Source organism: Leucoraja erinacea, chromosome 9 (genome assembly GCF_028641065.1).
Source record: "Leucoraja erinacea ecotype New England chromosome 9, Leri_hhj_1, whole genome shotgun sequence".
NCBI classification, from domain to species: Eukaryota; Metazoa; Chordata; class Chondrichthyes; order Rajiformes; family Rajidae; genus Leucoraja; species Leucoraja erinaceus.
The window spans coordinates 45,159,774-45,181,633 of record NC_073385.1 but is presented as its reverse complement, the minus strand read 5'-3'; the positions used below and the strand labels follow the sequence as shown (position 1 = coordinate 45,181,633).

General features: G+C 39.8%; 1 protein-coding gene across 9 annotated transcripts in view; it reads left to right on the top strand.

The window, feature by feature from the left end:
* The window catches only part of meis2a (Meis homeobox 2a), a 124,044-nt gene that overhangs the window by 16,993 nt on the left and 85,191 nt on the right, over positions 1-21,860 (top strand). For 5 of the 9 annotated variants that reach the window (XM_055640709.1, XM_055640707.1, XM_055640708.1 and 2 more), the window contains exon 8: positions 17,130-17,180. The exons of the other annotated variants lie outside the window; for them this stretch is intronic. In XM_055640709.1, the coding sequence (XP_055496684.1) occupies positions 17,130-17,180 (51 nt within the window). The remainder of the gene's footprint in view (positions 1-17,129; positions 17,181-21,860) is intronic. 9 annotated transcript variants of the gene reach the window in all.

Below are 21,860 nucleotides of genomic sequence, written 5' to 3'. Positions count from 1 at the left end.
TTTTTAATAGGTTAAAAAAATTATGGAGACAACAGAGCATGAGGCTGATTAAATGGTAAAATGAGGCCATCTTCCACAGAGCAGTGTTGTGAGAGGCTCGGGCTTGACCTTTTGCTTTGCTCAGGAGCTTGATGCTTCATTTTTCACATTCTTGCAATTACGTTAACGCTTGAAGCGTTTTGACTCCAAGTCTGCTTGCAACACAGGCATAACTCAACACTGTAGGTTTTTACCCTTATGCAGTTTCATTAACAGGTCGTCCAGGTCCCAGCTGAAATTCAAAACTGTCTGGTTTGCAGTGGGTTTGCTGAGTTATGGTAGCACAATGCAGGCTGGAGCATGAACGAGATGGCCCTGGGGTGGGTGGGTGGGTAGGTGGACAATTATGTGTGTGTGTGTGTGAGTGCGTGTATGTGAGAGTGTGTATGTGAGAGTGTGTATGTGAGTGAGAGTGTGAGCGCGTGTGAGCCTGTGTGTATGTGTGTGTGAGCGAGAGTGTGTGTGTGTGAGCGAGTGTCTGTGACTGAGAGTGTGCATGTGAGCGAGTGTGTGTGACTGGGAGTGTGCATGTGAGTGAGTGTGTGTGACCGAGTGATAGTATGTGTGCGTGTGTGGGTGAGTGAGAGAGTGTGCGAATGTAAGTGAGTTTTCCTGCCTGCCTCCTGGAGTGTATGTTGGTGTGTGTGTGTGCGTGTTGTACATGAGTGCGGGCATGTGTAGAATTATTGCTGTTCACCAAATACAGCTTCAGAAGTCAAAGGCATTTCCACATATCTATGTCCTTCAATCTAGCAAAATTTGTTGAAAAATTCTGTTAGGTGAATCACAATATCAATCTGCCTGTTTGAAGAATATTTTGAATATGCACTATTGTGCCCGCATTCAAAGCAGAATTTGTAGAAATGTAGACAGAATAGATTTTAAAATATTATTTGTCATTTGTTTATCAATGAGATATCCAAAATAATACACCAATAGCGGTACATTAGTTACAAGTTATTCTCAGCCTGCTCAACCTAAATATAAATAAACCTTGTCAAATTCTCTAAAATACGTACATGACAGTAATCATTTGGAATTCCCTGACTTTTATTTCACAGAACGCCGTTTGCATTTTATATCTTGAGGGCAAAAAGTGATATACAGACTGAATGATAAACTATTAAGTTCAAGACAAACTCAAAAAGTCAAAAAACAACAAATTTAAGCATAAAACATTGCACATTCAGTGCTAGCTTTATTCTTCTTCACTCATGTGGGGGGTTTCTGTAGTCAGATGTGTGGAATAATACATGGGCTACTGTTTCATATTTACTTCAAAATATTTTTTTTAATGCAAGACATAAATCATACAGTTCCCACAAGGCATTTACAGTGTCATGGGATTCTGACAGCAAGCACCTTCATTCAAAGTTAAATACAGTATGAAATTCATGAAATCCAGGAAAATATTGTACATGCATAACATTACAACATTACAGGACAATGATATAGCTTCTGTGTACATGATACACATCTGCTTCTTCTATCATTCCTCTTTCCTGAGACATTTAGGAATTCTGTGTAGGTGAAGTGGTAAAAAAACGAGTAATGGGTTTACGGGGATATGGAAAACTCAAATTAAGGAGATAACCAAAACAAAATGAAAACTGTAAAGTTGAACGTGAAAATTCTCCCAAGGACTGGTAACCATCCCATCCCCACCATTATACAGCAACTGCAAGGTGGATTTGACTAGTTTTTCTTAAATCTTCTCTTGTTGCTGCACAATTAATAAAGTAAAATTCAATAAAAAGTGAGGAGATAATGTCTTTCTATTACTTGCACATGGAAGTGCAGGGAATAGAGGGATATGGATCAAGTACAGACAGATAAAATCAGATTAACGTGGCATCGTGTTCTGGAGAAATATTGTGGTCAGAAGGGCCCATTCTTGTGCTGCACTTTCTATGATCTATAACTGGATTTGAGTGTTTTCAACAGGTTAACCCACTCACTGAAGTAATCCTGTGTTGCCACCCCTCGCCTTTGATCGTGTTCCATAAATACACTCTTCTATGTAAGCCTATCCTTCTATTCACAAATGTCTGTCGCTCTCTCTCACACCCGCTCTGGGAATGTTGGGATCTGGATCATGTGCAGGCAGATGTGATTAGTTTATCTTGGTAACATGTTCGGCACTAAAGTTGTGGGCCAAAGGGCCTATTCCTGTGCTGTACTTCTGCATGTTGTATGCAAGTTCTTCATAGTGCCATTTTATTTTCTTGTTTTTACTACACAGCACTGGCATATTCCCCTTATTACACCAAATTCAAAATACTATGGGCACTAATATAATTTCATAAGTTATAGGAGCAAAGTTAGTCCATTCGACCCATTAAGTGTACTCCACAATTCATTCATGGCTAATCATTTCATTTCACTGCACATCTCATATGTGTATGTGACGAATAAACTTGACTTGACTTGACGATCTATTTTTCCTTCTCAACCTCATTTTCCTGCCTTTTCCCCATAACCCCTGACACCATTACTGATTAAGAATCTGTCGATCTCCGCCTTAAAAATATCCATTGATGGTGTCTGCGGCAATAAATTCCACAGATTCACCACCCTTTGACTAAAGAAATTCCTCCTCATCTCCGTTCTAAAGGTACATCTTTTTATTCTTAGGCTATGGTCTCTGGTCCTAGACTCTCCCACTAGTGGAAACATCCTCTCCACATTCACTATATCCAGGCCTTTCACTATTCGGTGAGTTTCAATGAGGTCCCCCCTCATAATATGAACATAATAAATGTTGGAAACACCTAGCATGTCAGGCAGCATCTGTAGAAAGGAGAACAGTTAATGTTTCACATCCGGGACCTTTGATCGGAAATTTGAATGAAGAAAAGCAGGTGGGGTGGAAATCTCTGACTGTCTATAAAGCCACAAAATTGATGACCCTTCCAAACCTGCATCCCAGAGTTTCTCGTGCAATGCAGGAAATGAGGTGGGGTGAGCAGTATGATTGAGGGGACAACTGGTGACCTAGTGTCCCAATAACCGGGAAATCACCAAACCAGCTGTCCATGCGCAAACCCGCAGCCCATTGCCCATCTGCTCCCCGACAGGAGAAACATGCAGATTTATGCCTATACCTGTCCTGCCATTGACTGATAGGAAGCAGATTCCTTGCCTTCCCCTGTTTATTGCACTTTGAAGCTTACTCAAATGCTAAAATGCATTTTACCCAAGTTTTAGGTGAAGCTTTTGTTTAGGCCCTCATTATGGGAGATGAAGTTTATATGGAGTGTATACGTTCTTCCTGTGACCATATGGTACAGACAGCACCCTTAGTCAGGATTGAACCCGGGTTTCTGACACTGCAAGGCAGCAACTCTACCGCTGCACCACCGTCAGACTCTGCGGGCCATTTGGTGATGATTTGTGCATTGGTTCTTGAGCAAACAATGATGTCTCCTGAGGTGGAGCCAAGATGTGTGCTGGGCTTGGGAAAGGGGTAACGCAGCATGATTAGTAAGCAGTGGGAAAGGAAGGCAGTAGCAAATGAGTGGCCTGCACCAAGTTTTCATGCTGAGCAAGTAATTGAGAAAAGGGCGACTTCTGCGAGAGATTCCCAGCCTTGTAATCACCGGTACTTTCTCTGCAAACTATTAGACTATAATGGAACAAACATCGTGTTTAATGCCTTTGAACAGAACAGTACTTTTGCCCCTAAAACATGTAATAATGCCTTTAACAGGACTTGTTAAATACTAATGGGGGGTTATTTTTTCTGAAAGGAGTGTCAAAAAGGAGTTTTGATAACTGCTGTGTGGAATCATCAATGACATATACTTGTTTGAAAAAGACCTAATGGAATCCACAACTACTTTTTAACCTAATTGTAATTTCAGTCCCAATAGGACAGGCATCACTATTTCAGTATCTTGTGCTAAACAGTCTGTATCCACGAGGAAAGAGAATTTCAGTTGTACAGTATGGACAAAATTACACAAAGTGATGAAGTAACTCAGCAGGTCAAGCAGCACCTCTGGAGAACATGGATTGATAGGTGATGTTTTGGGTCAGATCCTGAAACTTCACCTATCCATGTTCTCCAGAGATGCTGCCTGATCTGCTGAGTTACTCCAGCACTTTGTGTCCTTTTGTGTGTTAACCAGCAGTTCTTTGTTTCTACATACAGTATGGAAACAGTTTTTTCAGCCCATTGACTCCATCGAATAGCCAATCCTACACTAAGCCCATTTTATTCTCCTCATATTCCCATCAACTTCCCCACCACCAGCCCCCTCCATATTTTACCACTCACCAATTTACACCAGGAGCAATTTACATTGACCAAACCTCCTCTCCAGTCTTTGGGATGTGGAACCATTATCCCAGGTAGAATGTGAGTACTCCGCACAAACAGCACTGGATGTCCAGATTGAATTTAAATCGCAGTGGAGTCATTCAATGAGAAAATGTCACTCTAAAACAAAAGTGTAGTTTTCCATGATTGTTTACCACAACAAATAGTAGGGAACCCTCTTTTTTTATCCATGCAACCATGCACAGTAGTACAGCAGTAGAGTTGCTGCCTTACAGCGCTAGAGACCTGGGTTTGATCCTGACTATGGGTGCTGTCTGTACAGAGTTTGGACATTCTCCGTGTGACTATGTGGGTTTTCCACGGGTGCTCCAGTTTCCCCCCACACACCAAAGACATAGGTTAATTTGGCTTTGGTAAAAATTGTAAATTGCCCGTAATGTATAGTATAGTGCTAGGGTATGGAGATCGCTGGTCAACACTGCCTCAGTGGGCCGAAGGGACTGTTTCCGAGCGGTATCTCTAAACTAAATTAAACCGGTTCGCTGTCTGAAAGGCTACTGGTCCTCTGCTGTGCGGTAACCACTATTATTTTAGAAATAGATTGTTCACGATTAGCACAGAATCAACATCCTGTATAGCTTAATTCATCACTTTACATTCAGGATTTAGAAATAACTATAGTCATATCTATAACAAGTTCCACATACAGCGAATTGTCTAGCAGAAATTTAAAAAATCAATGTCATTTCATAATTTCATTTTATAATTTCTTCCCCTTTCCAGAATTTGAAATATTGTTAATGAATTCAGCATTTATGATAATGGTCGCTAAATTTATAAATATTCACCAATTCCTGCTAAGAATTATTTCCCAAAAACTGGTACCTTATACTAAGGCCCTGTTTTTTGTTTTTTTGAATAAATGATCATATACAGAGAACATGGCATAGAAAGAGAAAGTATGGAGTTGTAATGAGCCCAGGAGGGATTACTGCAGCATAGATGAGCAAAAAGGTCGGCATGGACATGTTGGGCTGAAGTGTCCATTTCCATGCTGTCCAGCTCTTGATGCCTGAACAAATAATTAGGACCAAAGTGAAATACATATTGACATCTGTCTGTTTTGAAGTATTAAATCTGCTACCTGAATGCTGTCACGTTTTGTTTTTGATACAGAATGGCTCTAAAATACTTTGTGCTTCTGCACTGCCATGTGAAACACATTTCAATGTCTAAAATTTCACAATAAATAACAGTTATACTCTGTAAAACCTCAGGTTGTTTATGATCATTGCAGGCTACCATCTGTACCTTTTGTTTTATTTTAGACGTTTTCATGTTTTGTGTTATTAAGGCAAGCAGTGCCTGTTAAAGTTGTACGTTGAGGTTTGATAGCTGGTTGATAAATATAGGGTGACTAAATCCCTCCGTGATATCCAGATTCAAACAAGTTTACACTGTGGCTCTTTGACATCAAATAAGCGAGTCCACCGTGACCTGTTTGACCAATTAATCAGATTCAGATTCAGATTCAACTTTAATTGTCATTGTCAGTGTACAGTACAGAGACAACGAAATGCAGTGACACATAATAGACACACCCTCCGTGTTCTGTGCAAATACATTTCAGAACAGCCCAATTTTGACACTGCAAGCAAAAACAAGGAAACATGGCACTCACATCCTCAACCATATTTTTGCCCTAAACTGATGATCTTCAAATGTCAGCAGGACACAAAGGGCTGGAGTAACTCAGCAGGTCAGGCAACATCTCTGGAGAGCACAGATAGATGACATTTCAATCGGGACCCATCTTCAGATTATTTGTCCAGATTATTTAAACACTAAATAGACACAAAATGCTGGAGTAACTCAGCGGGACAGGCAGCATTTCTGGAGAAAAAGAATGGATGACGTTTCGGGTCAAGACCCTTCTTCAGACACTAGTCGGCTCCATATAAAAAGGATCGGCACAGCGACGCAGCGGTAGAGCTGCTGCCTTATTGCCCCAGAGACCTGACATTCGATCCTGACTGCCAGAGCTTGCACGTTCTTCTTGTGACCATGTGGGTTTTCTCCGGGTGCTCCGGTCTCCACCCACATTCCAAAGACGTGCAGGTTTGTATGTTAATTGGATGCTGTAAATTGTCCCTAATGTGCAGGATGGAACTAGTGTATGGGTGATTGCTGGTCGGCATTGGCTCAGTGGGATGAAGGACCAGTTTCCGCGCTGTATCTCTAAACCAAACTAAATTATTTCTATCAGCAAACAGATTATTTATGGACATTTCAGTCTGTGTGGCGATGGGTTTCTTAACTTCCCTTTGGCAATATTCTCAGGGTGCACATTCTGTTGTATTCTTGAAGTATGGCTGAATGCTCTCTCACTGTGCATGGAGCAATATTTGAAAACGCTGGCAGCTGTAGAAGTAATGTATATTTCAGAATACCACTTGCCACTTGCAGGCTCCACTTTAATAGCAAAGTATTACACTTTACACTTTGTGGTGAGCTAGTTCTGACCTTTAAAACATTTCTATTATTCAACATAATTTGAACATAGTGTGGGAGATCTGTTAGTCTTTTAAAAAATTTAGTGGCATGATTATTTTTATCCTGCCACCATTATCCAGATCACTTATAAAAACAACTGCATTCAGTTTCATGTTTTCAACCATCAATTTTACATGCTATTTCAACAGAGTAAGGACCTTTTAACCATATCACAACCTATTATTCTGTTGACAACAGGCTCTCTATAATTGCAGTGCTTCACAATATTGTTTGTGGTTCCACATTGTACACTTTGTGTTCCTTCATTATCAATGAGCTGAAGGCTGGTTTAAAAAAAAAACATACCTTTATACATAAATAGATTTAAATAAAATAAGGGATGATATTCGCAATTATGACAGCGTCATGCAATTCAAGATGTGGTTCATTCTGATTTTGAATGTTAAAAATGAACATCTTGCAATTTCTGATCTTTCTCTTCTAATTAGGCAACAGAGATTACCTTATATTTAACAGGTTAAAAATTCCAACAGTTAATAGTAAACTCATGGTATTCACAGGCATACATTCGAAGTTGTTAAATATGTGCATCATTGGAATTGTTAAGTTTTCTGTAATTGACAGGAGTTGCCTGAGGAATAGGTTCACTATAAACTGGGAGGATCAGAATACATTTTATAACACCCAGCCTTATTGATAGATGAGTGCTTTCTTCAGGATGCTCTTAAATGAAATCTCTTCAGCAATTTGTCACTGTATTATGTCAATTCCATTTTAGTCTTGTTGCTGAAGTAATGTTAAAAAATAAGTATTATGGGTGTGTCCCAATAGATGGTTTCTAGACTTGTAATGTATTGATAATATAAAGCGTTGCTTAGCAATCTGATATGGAGTTGTTAAGGGAAACTAAATAAATAAACATTTCAAGTTATGAAACAAAAAATCTGACAAGTAATGTTGAATGTTGATCCTGGTATGCATTTTTTTAAATTAGGAAAACTCTCACGATCCAAATGTTTTATTACTAAAGGAAAAGATATTAAGAATATCTCTTTTTCAGTTGAACTTTTATAAGCAGTAATGTTTTCTACTAATTTAAATGCCATGTGATATTCCGTACATAACTATATGCACACAACTAACTTTAATTAAATGGTGTCTGAAAACTCACTGGATAGGTTTTTGTTTGTGTGGACACAAGGAACTGTAGATGTTGGTTTACAAAAACAGACACAAAGTGCTGGAGTAACTCAGCGAGTCAGGCAGCATCCCTGGAGAACACGGATAGATGATTTCTCGGGTCAGAAAAAGGGTCCTGACCCAAAACGTTGCCGCTCCATGTTCTCCAGAGATGCTGCCTGACCCGCTGAGTTACTTCAACACGTGTCTTTTTTGGATGTAGTCTGATTTAGTAAAAAATCATTTTAATTTTACTTAGTTGCCCAACACAATGCAGTGGCAGAAAAAGGTTAAATAATTATCAGAATGTAGTTGGGTGTCACCCTGGCATCCCAGTTCAGGATACTGATTTAGAAATGAGATACTTAATCAAAATCAGAGATAAAGAGAGCTGGATAGTCATTAGCTATGCATCAAAGAACAATTGATGTTGACAGAATCGGTGTATGATTGTTGTAAAGGGACATTTTGTTTCAATCCATTTTTGTTAGGCCATTTTGTACACAGCAATTGAGTAATCCTCCTACTGAGAATTGGCATAAATTGCTGTAAAGCAGAATCTGTCATGCGAAGGATTGATAATCCAGCTTATCAACTAACACATATTAAAGCAACCCATTCCTTAAAAGGTTTAGTTTGAATGCATTCAGCACCAGGCAAGAAGATTTTCCGTAGTTTACGCAGAGCTGTAATTAATCCTAAATACTGATACCTTAGGGGAATATTTTTTTTTACATTTGTCACTTTTTTTGCAAGGCTCTTTCCCAACCTTGTATTTTTGATAGTGAATAAGATTTTTTTTTTTTTAATTTGCCATCAGTTCTCTTGGGATAATTAGCTAGATTGAGATCATCCTTTCTGTACTCATCCTTTTTCCACCCCCTGTTCCTGTTAATCTCCTCATGGTATTCAACTCACACCAGTGCTAAATTGTGCATCTCCATATACCTTCTGCTGATATTTTGTCTGTGAATCTCATCTGTCTCCATGATACTTCCACCTACATTCTTTCATCTAGCTTCACAATTCGCCTCTTCAATCCTTTTGTCTCACACTATCTTTGGTCTTTGTCCAATCACCTGTATTCACCTATGACCTGCCAGGCTTTGTTCTTACCCTCCTCTCCTCCAGCTTTCTTCCCTTCCATCCGCCAGCCTCCCCCCCCCCCCCCCCCCCCCCCCCCCCCCCCCACACACACACACAGTCAACCTGAAGAAGGATCCTGACCCAAAAAGTCACCTAGCCATGTTCTCCAGAGATGCTGCCTGACCCACCAAGTTACTCCAGCACTCTGCCTATTTTGCCATTCAGAACACACTCATTAGCTCTTGATGTTGCTTGGTCTGCTCATCTGCCCTCTAGTAAGGGCAACCTTTTGAATATTCAGGCTACACTAAGGTACTGAGCATTTGTGGCATAAAATCTGCAAAGAGTAATTCCAGGACATCAATGAAATTAACTTCGACCGCATTATTTGCTGAATGCTGTGTATTAGATTGTTTGTCTCTGACAGTGACAAAGGTAAATTCTCAGGCCCCGTAATTTATTTTATTTTATTTTAGTTTAGTTTATTATTGTCATGTGTACCGAGGTGCAGTGAAAAGCTATTGTTTGCATGTTGTCCAGTCAAAGAAAAAACTGTACATGAATATATGATCAATCCACAGTGCACAGATAAAGGGTACAACATTTAGTGAGAGGTATAATATTGAACTGATAAAGTCCCATTAATTAAAGGTCACAAATGATGGGAGGTCAGGACTGCATGCTAACTGATGAGAGAACTGTTCTCTGATGACAGCTGGGAAGAAATTATCCCTAAATCTGGAGATATGCGTTTTCAAACTTCTGTACCTCTTGCCTGATGAGAGAGGGAAGAGGGAGTGACCGGGGTGAGACAATACAATAATACTTTATTAGCCAAGTATGTTTTGCAACATATGAGGAATTTAATTTGCCAAGTCAATCATACAAATCAAAAGCAATGGAACACACAAAATACATTTTAACATAAACATCCACCACAGTGACTCCTCCACATTCCTCACTGTGATGGAAGGCGAAAAAAAAAGTTAAATCTCTCCCCTTCTTTGTTCTCCCGGGGTCAGGGGCCGTTGACGGGATGATCTTGACTCCCTTATTTTGACTCGTCCTTGATTATGCTGGTGGCCTTGCCCAGGCAGTGTGAAGTGTAGATGGAGTCAATGGAAGGAAGGTTGGTTTGTGTGATGGTCTGGGTTGCTTCCCAGTACATGTTTCTTGCTGGTGGTTAGTATTCTTTGTCTGATGACTGCTGACAAGAAGCTGTACATTGACTGAACCTTTTCTAGCCTCCCTAATGCACAAACCCATCTCCCCCCCCCCCCCCCCCCCCCCCCCACCCCCACCTTCCCCCACCATCTGCACTATATAGCAGAACAGAGCTCAACCCCATATGCTGATCTTCACTGCTGCCACAGCCATTTGAACAGGTGGTTGTGACGGCAACCATGCTTGAGATACCCAGTGCATTATGAACCGGAGATCTAGATGATTCGTTGTCACTAACAGCTGTATTTCTATGATGCCTTTAATTCAGCATAACATTGGAAGGTGATTCACAGGAGAAATGAAGATAGATGACAGAAAGTTTGCACAGTCATACTTAAGTAATATTTTAGAAACAAGGAATTGCAAATGCTGGTTTACAAAAAAAGAATGCAAAGTGCAAGTGTAACTCAGCAGACGGGCAGCATCTCTGAAGGACATAGATAAGTAACGGTTCTGGTCTGGACTCTTCTTCAAACTGAAGATGGACCCTTCTTCAGACTGATGCTGGTTTACAAAAAAACCCCCACAAAGTGCTGGAGTAACTCAGCAGGATAGGCAGCACCTCTGGAGGACATGAATAGGTGACATTTCGGATCAGGAACCTGCTTCAGACTGAAGGACCACGATCCAAACGTCACCTATCCATGTCCTCCAGAGATGCTGCCAGGCCCGCAGCATCACCCCAGCACTGTTTTGTTTCAAGTAATGTCTTAATAGAGAGATGGTGGGATGGGGAGGCGATTTGAGCATAGTGATCATAGATATAGACACTAAATGCTGGAGTAACTCAGCGGGTCTAGAGGAAAAGAACAGGTGAAGCTTTGGGTTGAGACCCTTCTTCAGACTGAAAATCAGGGGAGAGGGAAACTAGAGGTATGTAAAGGTACAATGAATGCAAAATATGAAAAGACCAAATCAAAGCCAACACCGATGATCAAGGAAAGATGGAACCCACAATGGTCCATTGTTGGCTGTCAAAAAGTTGATTACAAGGGGATACGAACAGTGAAACTAAGCAGGACCACTAGGTCAGAGGACTGGTCTAGTATCCAGAAATTTGGACAAATGATCTGCAGGCATTAATCCAAGTCCCATCATGGACAGCTAAGGTTCAATTCACTAAATACTTTTGCAACAAAAGGCTAGCATTCATAACTCTTACCATAAAATGATCAGGATGTTGTTAAAAACCCATCTGTTCTGACAAATGTCCTTCAGAAAAGAAAATCTGCTTTTGTTACCTGGACAATATGTGACTCAAACCCACAATAATGTGGTTGACTCATAGCTGTCTTTGGAAATAATCTATTGAGCGTCTCACTGCTGATAATAAATGCTGACATAGTCAGTGACACCCACATCCCAGGAGAACATAGATTAAAAACAAATAGTGAGAAGAGCCAAGGGGTAGAGATTCAAAAGGGAAATCGGGATTCTTGTGCTGAGTCACATGGATGTGCATTTTGCATTTGTAAGATGACTCTTCTATAATTACTTTGAACACTGAAAGCCGCAGTTACATCTTGAAATGCTTAAGTCACGCGCGCGCTTCGGGCTGTGATAATACAAAATGAATCCAATCATCCCACTACCAGAGTAAGAATTTCCCCTGCTCAGTACTACAGCAGATGTTTCGTCTTTGGCAGTTTCCTCCCTTCCCATTTGTAGACGTTGACTTTAAATGGGCACCACATTGGATATTCATGTCTAAAGTTAGACTGCTAGTCTCAATGCCTATCCCATTATAGAGGGCATTAGGAATGCCCTCGCCCTGTACTGCTAATATTTTTACTCCTTAACCAACATAATCTAACAAATATTCATTAGTGCTTGTGGCACCGAGTTCAGCCAATTTGCTTTCTAAATCAAAATAATGGCATGTATCCAGATGTGATTCATTGGCTCTATTTTAAGGTCAGGGAAAAAGATTTCATAGGAACCCGTGGGGCAACTTTTTTACTTTGGTAGGTGTATGGAACAAGCTGCTGGAGGAGGTAATTGAGGCAGGTACTATCACAATGTGTAATAAACATTCGGATGGTACATGGATAGGATAGGTTTAGAGGGATATGGACCAAAGACTGGCAGGTGGGACTAGTGAAGAGGCATGTTGGTCGCCATGGGCAAGTTTAGCCAAAGGGCCTGTTTCCACGTTATATGACTCAATGACTCTGATGGTTTTGGGACATCATGAGGATGTGAAGGATGCGACATGAAGGCAAGTTTTTTTTTTATTTTGTTTTTAAATACATTAAATTGATAGGCAGTTTGCAATAAGCCTGCCAGGTGAATTGTCTCGCATTCCGAAACAAAAGCAAAGGGGAAGAAAATGGATTTCGATCTTTTCTAGTCTGAAACTTGATCCGAGATAATGACAGCCATTATTCGTACAGGCTCTCTCGCTACAATTGTGCTGGGAATCACCAAAACAAAAGTGCCCACTCTAGAATGAAAAGCTTGAGGAATGCTGGATTGAAATTTACTGCAGATCATCTCTGATACCGTATTGTAGGCAATTCCTAATCGCAAGCCTGTATCTTAAGTCATATACTTCACATAAAGCAGAGTTCCACTTTGTGTCTTTCTGGACAGATAAGTGGTTTGGGGGGGGGTGGGGCAGAGAGAGTGGGGGGTGGGTTTCTGGTGAAAGCAGAGAGTGGTGAATCTGAAGAGAAGGATACTTTCATGATCCAATTAGCATAAGAGAAGTTAAATTATTCATGATGTGATCCTATGGGGAGAAGTAAAGTTAATGCATATAGTTTTTAACTTTCATCCTCTCTGCTGTGAGAATGAACTGCTGCGTCCAAGCCATTTATTGAAAGTTCCAGTGGCATGTTCGAAACCAGTGGTCCTGTAAACAGTAAGATTGATCTCGCTAGTGCAGCTTTCAGCAGAGAGCAGCACCTGGATCAGTTCCAAAAGATGATTAAACAAATTGATCAGCATTAGTTTCCACGTCACATGCCCCCAAACTCTAGATTAAAAGAAAAGCACATCTGACATTGGGCCAAGATGCTAATGTCATCCTTATTTTGCAGTATTGAGATGATCTGTGTTATCTTTGTCTTCGAATGGCATGTAATTATCAGTTGGATTGTGGAAAAGGTCCACTCAGTAGAACAGCCTGTGCAGTTCACATTAACTGTGCCGAACATCCGACAGAAGGAAAAATGACCAAAATTAGACTCGCAACAGGCAAAGCAAATCTTAACTGCAAGAGCGGCTGGAATACGTGCTCTAAAAAGACTGTCACTTTAAATGATTTGGTTGCAACATAGATTGAATATACCCAGAGACCTGGGTTTGATCCTGACTATGGGTGCAGTCTGTACGGAGTTTGCACGTTCTCCCCTTGACCGCGTGGGTTTCCCCTGGTACTCTGGTTTACGCACTCCAAAGACATGCAGGTTTGTAGGTTAATTGGCTTCGGTAAAAATTGTAAATTGTCCCCAGTGTGTAGGATAATGATAGTGTTTCGGGATGTTTGGTCTTGCATGGACTCGATGGGCCAAAGGGCCTGTTTCCACACTGTGTCTCTAAAATTAAAAATTGAACTAAAAAATAAAGAAATAAATTAATTTGACAAATGTCAAATATAGAATCGTACCTATTGGTCAGTGGGTGAAATGGCAAGTGAACTTACAATGGCCTCCATAACATTTGGGACAAAGACCCATCATTTATGTATTTGCCTCTGTACTCCACTATTTGAGATTTGTAGAAGAAAAAAAATCACATGTAGTTAAAGTGCACGTTGTCAGATTTTAAATGACGGCCATTTTTATATATTTTGGTTTCACCATGTAGAAATTACAGCAGTGTTTATAGATAGTTCCCCCCATTTCAGGGCACCATAATGTTTGGGACACAGCAATGTCATGTAAATGAAAATAGTCCTGTTTAGTATTTTGTTGCATATCCTTTGCACGCAATTACAGCTTGAAGTCTGCGATTCATGGATCTCACCAGTTGCTGGGTGTCTTCTCTGGTGATGCTCTGCCAGGCCTGTATTGCAGCCATCTTTACCTTATGCTTATTTTGGGGGCTAGTCCCCTTCAGTTTTCCCTTCAGCATATAAAATGCATGCTCAATTGGGTTCAGATCGGACGATTGATGGCCACTCAGGAATTGACCAATTTTAGTTTTGAAAAACTGCTTTGTTACTTTAGCAGTAAGTCTTGCTGTAGAATGAACCACCGGCCAATGTGTTTTGAGGCATTTGTTTGAACTTGAGCAGATAGGACATGTCTATACACTTCAGAATTTGTTATGTTACTACCATCAGTAGTTGTATCATCAATGAGGAGAAATGAGCCAGTACCTTCAGCAGCCATACATGCCCAGGCCATATCACCTCCACCACCATGTTTCACAGATGAGGTGGTATGCTTCGGATCTTGGGCAGTTCCTTCTCTCCTCCATACTTTGCTCTTGCCATCACTCTGATATGTTAATCTTCGTCTCATCTGTCCACAAGATCTTTTTCCAGAACTGTGGATGCTCTTTTAAGTACTTCTTGGCAAACTGAAACCTGACCATCCTATTTTTGCGGCTAACCAGTGGTTTGCATCTTACAGTGTAGCCTCTGTTTTTCAATTGATGAAGTCTTCTGCGGTCAGTGGTCATTGACAAATCCACGCCTGATTCCTGAAGAATGTTTCTGATCTGTCGGACAGGTGTTTGGGGATTTTTCTTTATTATAGAGAGAATTTTTCTGTCATCAGCTGTGGAGATCTTCCTTGGCCTGCCAGTCCCTTTGTGATTAGTAAGCTCAACGGTGCTCTCTTTCGTGTTAATGATGTTCCAAACAGTTGATTTTGGTAAGCCTAAGGTTTGGCTAAGTTTTATTCTTGTTTCTCAGTCTCATAATGGCTTCTTTGATTTTCATTGGCACAACTTTGGTCCTCATGTTGATAAACAGCAATAAAGGTTTCCAAAGGTGATTGGAAAAACTGGAGGAAAGACTAGGTGCTGAGAGCTCGCTTATACCTGCATTAAGGAGAAAATTAAACACACCTGAACAATTACAAATGCCTGTGAAGCCATGTGTCCCAAACATTATGGTGCCCTGAAATGGGGGGACTATGTATAAACACAGCTGTAATTTCTACATGGTGAAACCAAAATGTATAAAAATGGCCTTTAATAAAAATCTGACAATGTGCACTTTAACCACATGTGATTTTTTTTTTCTATTACATATCTCAAATTGTGGAATACAGAGGGAAATAAATAAATGATGAGTTTATCCCAAACATTATGGAGGGCACTGTAAGTCAGCTGTATGGCTCATTTATAAAGGTTGATCATGTAATGGAGAACTCAGTGTATATATCCAAATATGCATTTCTTTGAGATGTTTAGCTGAGTCTGAGCATTGTTAAAAATAATGAAGTTACTTTGACTTCTGGAGGCAAATATCTTGCAATGTAAGCAATATTTAGGAAGTTGATACCACTTTATCGCAGAAATATATTTAATGGAACTTTAGTCAACACTTAAATAACAGAAAATACTTCACAATGACATGTTTAATGCATTCTAATCATGGGGATCCCACTTCCCAATATAATAATAATAATAATAATAATAATAATAAATGTTATTTATGGGCGCCTTTCAAGAGTCTCAAGGACACCTTACAAAAATTTAGCAAGTAGAGGAAAAACATGTAAGTGGAATGAAATAAATAGTAGAGACATGACTAGTACACAAATTGAAGACAGAATTCAATTCAAAACACAATATGAGGCAATTAGTGCACAGATGAAAAGGGAGGGGGACGTGGGGCTAAGGATAGGCAGAGGTGAAGAGATGGGTCTTCAGGCGGGACTGGAAGATGGTGAGGGACACGGAATTGCGGATCAGTTGGGGAAGGGAGTTCCAGAGCCTGGGAGCTGCCCTGGAGAAGGCTCTGTCCCCAAAACTGCGGAGGTTGGATTTGGCTGGAACATCATTGGCCAATGTTAGGAATGAGAAGGCCAATTCATTCAAGGAAACGCATGCAGGCAGATGTTAAGACGACTTGACCATTCCACAACAGGCTTTGTCGAGAGTGTATTTGGGGATTATTATTGACAGCAAAGCCAAATGTGTCTTGTTGTGTTAAAATGTTGAAACATGGGACTACAGATGCTGGTTTACAAAAATACGACACAAAATGCTAAGGTAACTTAGCAGGTCAGGCAGCATCCCTGGAAAACATAGATGGGTGATGTTTTGGGTTGGGACAATTCTTCAGGCAGATTATTGGATAGGGGGGAGGGGAAGAAAGATAGAAGAGAGGATGGGCAGGGCAAAGCATGGCAGGTAATAAGTGAACAGGTGTTTTTTGATAGGCAGATAGTTGGACAAAGGCCAGAGATGGAAAAATGTGCAAGACAAAAGAATTGAAGAAGTTGCAAATTGTGAAGGCAGAGATAGGAATGTAGCTGGGGGGGGGGGGGGGGAGAAAAATTGGTGCGAGTCCAAGTGGGGCACAGGGGAGAGTGGGGGTGGGGGGGGGGGGGTAGGAGGTAGTGAGAAAGGAGGGTGTGGGGGAGTAGGGTAGGAGGAGGGGGGGTTATCTAAAATTAGAAATTTCAGTGGGCATACCGTTGCGTTGGAAGCTACCCAAGAGGAATATGAGGTGTTATTGTACTGAATGATGCAAACTGGCAGTAAATTAGAGAATAGTGACATTTTGAGGAAATAAATGTAGGTATTTTAACAACGAGAATGATCAGGTGAATTATTTATATTGCAAGAAAATTAACAAATTGGCTGAGTTCCAATACAATCTTTCTTTTTGGTTACTTGATAGATAAATTCGGTGTTCTGCAAAGGAAAAGCCATCTTTGCCATCTTCTACTAGGTCAGTTATTTTATACCCAACAGTGTCATAATGATGCATGTAACAACCAAAGATAAATGTGTAGTGTATTAGTAGTTATTAAAGGTATATATATATATATATCTGTGAAAACATTGATTGTTTTTTTAAGTAAAACAAATGTCTTCTGCATGCTCTTTCTAATGATCCCGTTCAGTTGACTTTTAGCTGTACCTTTGTCCAAAAGCTGTAAATATGTTTACTTCAAAATGTGTTTAGTTTTTGTGTAGCAACTTGTTTGCACGTGTTCGCCAAGAGCAAAATGCATGCGACATTCAGGAGTGAATCAGGATCATGATAAAACAATAAATGGCCTCATTCTTATTGATCTAAATCTTTATAATGTGTGAACCATCTAAACATTTTTAGAGATATATATTTAACCTTGGACATAATGCTGATTCTAATGCATCCAATTTTCACAAATGAACCAACTGAGAGAAAGTCTTTATATTAGATCAAAAGCAGAACTGAAAATGTGACTTTTGTTTGGTTTTCCTTTGTCTCCACTGGTCCATTTCACTTAGAATTTCTCACAACCACTTAAAATCTCTTATGGATCTTAAGCTGTAATATAATTTGTGTATTTTTCCATTTATTTTAATGTTATCTCTTTTCCTGAGCTCTGTGTCTGTAACTTAATGAATGATATGAAAGCATAGTTTCTCAGCTCAAGAATACAGTTATTAGAGTCGGGTTCCTACCTGGAAGCTAAATTTTCTGATTCCCAGCTAGCAGCAAAATTTGAAATCAATGCTAAAATGTGGCTGCCTAATTGCTTATTTTATCCATCTGCTGTCCCCTCCCCTTCTTATTCAGAATGCAGCGTGGAGCTGATGTGAATCCATCCCTGCGGCACAACCACAACATAAACACATTTGACTTCAGTCCAGTTACTATGCCCAAAACAATTTCTAGTTCAATAATTTTTATGACTGCAATACAAGTACTCCAACTGCCTGAATAGAAGCAAATCGCACCCTTACCCTTTCTTCTAACAAACCCTCCAAGCCATTTCAAAGGACAGCTATTCTTATTGTGCCTTTCTTCATGAATGTACAGAAGAATTCTAAGTTTAAATTGCAACCAGATTAAAAATATTACAATGGATTGGGGAAAATATTGGACTGAGAACATGTTTTCATTTTGAAGAACATATTTAATAAATTAGCTGGTTATTTACTATAAATGGCATATTTGGGGGTAAATTTTCCACATTGGAATGAATACGACTGGCATCCTGTAAGGCACTTAATCTAGTTATGTGGAACAAATAAACTTTGGTGCCCCTCCAAATTCCAACTTTCACTCACAGTCCAAGAAGTTGCACTGAAGCTACATTTTATTTGTGACATTGTAAACAAAATGCTTGTGGCTACTGTTGACAGAGATAAGACTAGTAGTATTCATATGACCAATTATTTATAGAAACATCAACTTTTTAATAACATAAAAATAAACACGCATAGGTTTAATATTTTCATTTTATAGAAAGCATTTAGCACATTGTGGCATTCACATTACGTAAAAGTAAAATAGTTTTATTTGGAATAACATGCTCAACTAAGAATTCTGTTCCTCGAAGGAATATTATTACAAAAACTTATTTTGAAACAGAATATGTTTATTACTAAAAGTTTGAGCCCAAACGTTTCTGTGCTATAAGAGATACATCAGAGCAAAAGAGTGTTGGCATTTGTTCATAGTCGTACAGCGTGGAAATAGGCCTTTCGGCCCAACTTGCCAACACCGACCAACATTTCCCATCTACACTGGTCCCACCTGCCCGCGTTTGCCCCATATCCTTCTGAACCTGCCCTATCTGGAAACCTATCCAAATGTTTCTTAAATGTTGTGATAGTACCTGCCTCAACTACCTCCTCAAGCAGCTCGTTTCATACACCCACCCCATTTTGTGTGAAACAGTTTTCCCCTCGGGTTCCTATGAAATATTTTCCCCCTCACTTCAAACTTATGTCCTCTGCTCCTTGATTCCCTTACTCTGAGCAAGAGACTGTGCGTGTACCCGATCTATTCCTCTCATGATTTTGTACACCTTGTTGTGTTCAGTATTTACCAATGGTGCAAATGAATGCAGTTCAAATGAATAAAATGCAAGACTTTGTGTTTGTTACCAGAGTGTTGCATTAATCAGCACTCTACATAATTTCATTTTGGCCTTAGATTCATGTTTAAGCATACTTCTTGATGCAATGGATGGTCTGCGTTCACTACTTATTAGATCATCTTGGTGCACATTTCTTCTCATAAAAAAATAAGTAATACAAATGTAAAGATAAGTATATTTACATGCTTCTCAAAAGATGACACAGTTTAAATTGAAGGTATTTTTCATAAGTTAGAGTAATAGGATAACCCCCGCTTGCCGTAAATTCTTATTCTCTGTCAGCACCATTTAAGCCTGAGGTTAAAATACCTTTCGCATTAATGTGGGCACATCGTGCAAAGCTGCATGCAACATCTGCATAAATTTAGTTGTTAGCAATGGTTAATTTCAAACAGTATCGAACTTCGTGATTATGACCTACCATGAATTACCGATTACATGTGTGAAGTAACCCTCCATTATTAGTTGCACATTGAGACACTCCATTAGTAAATCAATAGTTATCTGCTGCAAGTGTTTTGAATCAACTCTCCGCATTTATTAGCAATGCTCCAGCCGTGCTGGATATTGAAACAGTGATCATGCAGATTTTATCTATATATTTAAAAAATATATTTTCTAGCCCTTCGATACCAACCAGATTCAAACCCAGCTAAAGAGAATAGCTTGATAATTGTCAAAGTTTAATTGGAATCAATTTTCTATTTTTATAAACCACTATCTTGCGTCTGCTATGAAAGAACAGTACATTAATCTCTAGAGATGCGACCAAAAGATATTTGAAAGATGTGATTAATTGCTGCACAACATTTATGATCACCAAATGTTTGCAATTTGGCTATAGAAACTATGAAATATTTTACTGAAAGACATATGCAAGAGAACTATGAATAGAATTTTCTCTTTATTCATGATGTACTGGGGCAAAATTCCAGACATTCAGCCATTGTGGTTAAGCATTTGGTGTTGAAAGGTATCAAAGAATCACAAATCCAGTTGAATTGACCAAAGTCAGGCCTTAATTATTTTCAGAAATTCATACGATGTTAAAGTTCTGCTGGAAAAAAATCAGTTAATCAAAAATGGTAATAATTGTTACTCGAACCAAAGAGTTAACATAAAGCAAAATGTATAGATAAAGCTCTTAAACTGTTTTAAACTGTTACACCTGGTTAAGTGGAGGCGATTACAATAATTGAAGTTCAACAATCCTTTTGGAAATGATTGTGGAATGTGGTTTGTAAAGAATGATGTGTGATCTTATGTATTTTTCATCAGAGTATTTAAAGAGAGCCTACTCCATGGGTAACAGAAGTTGCATGTATCCTGGGGTACAGTTAATAGAACAATTGGTGCCTGGTACAGACATCTGTGAATGTTGACCTTTTGACCTGTAAAGAATGCTCTGGAGGTGGGGGAATGCAACTGCTCTTTATGGCCTTGAGGAGATTGAAAAATGTACAGGAGGAAACGACCAAAATTCTCCGACAACTTAAAACTGAATAAATCAGGCAACAGGTTTAATAAATGGAGCTATCTGTGGGCTTAGTTTCTGAGATGACTCCCAAGCTAATCTTGGCTCAGTGAATTGAAGGTTAGCCTTCAAGTGAAAGGTTAGAGCTCAGAAAATGGCTAGGGTGAGAGGTGAACATGTGACGAGGATTACTGCAAATTTGGGCACCTGCTTCTTTTTGTCTGAAACATTCACTTTTGGCCAAATGTGCAGCATTTTCAGTATATCATTATGGGGCATACACAAGTTAAAACATGCATACATTTGCACTAAATAGTTCCTGTTCTTTTGGGAATTTACATTCCTCCCATACATTATTAAGTCATTACCAGCCATGTTCAAGGTTATTTTCTTGTAGCTGCTGGGAATATTACCTTTGTGATCTCTGACATGCGAGGACCTTGGGCTCAGACTATGAACATTCAGGGGTGGGATTTGGCCCAGAGCCAGCAATATGTGGCACTTGACCTGCCATTTGATGTTGCCTCGAGATGGTGATGTGCAAGAGGCGAGCAGCAGAACAACCCTGCCCAACTGATATTTTAAGTTACAGGCAGGACTGTAAGTTACAGGCAGAACTGGGCAGCACCATGGCACATTGGTAGAGTTGCTGCCTCACAGCGCCAGAGAACCGTGTTCCATCCTCACTGTGGGTGCTGTCTGTACGGAGTTTGTTCCTTCTCCCGTCTTCCCTGCATGCCCTGGTTTCCACCCGCATTCCAAAGATACGCAAGTGTGTAGTTTAGATTTTAGAGATACAGCGCGGAAACAGGCCCTTCAGCCCACTGAGTCCGTGCTGACTAACGATCACGCCTTACCCTAGCACTATCCTACACGCTAGGGCCAATTTTTTTTTTTGTTACCGAAGCCAATTTGGTTCTTGGCCTTGGCTTCACAATTGGCTTCTGCTAATTGTCCCTATCATGCAGGATGGAACTAGTGTGTGGGTGATCGATGGTCAGCACAGAATCAGTGGGTCGAAGGGCCTGTTTCCACACTGTATCTCCAAAACTAAAACTAA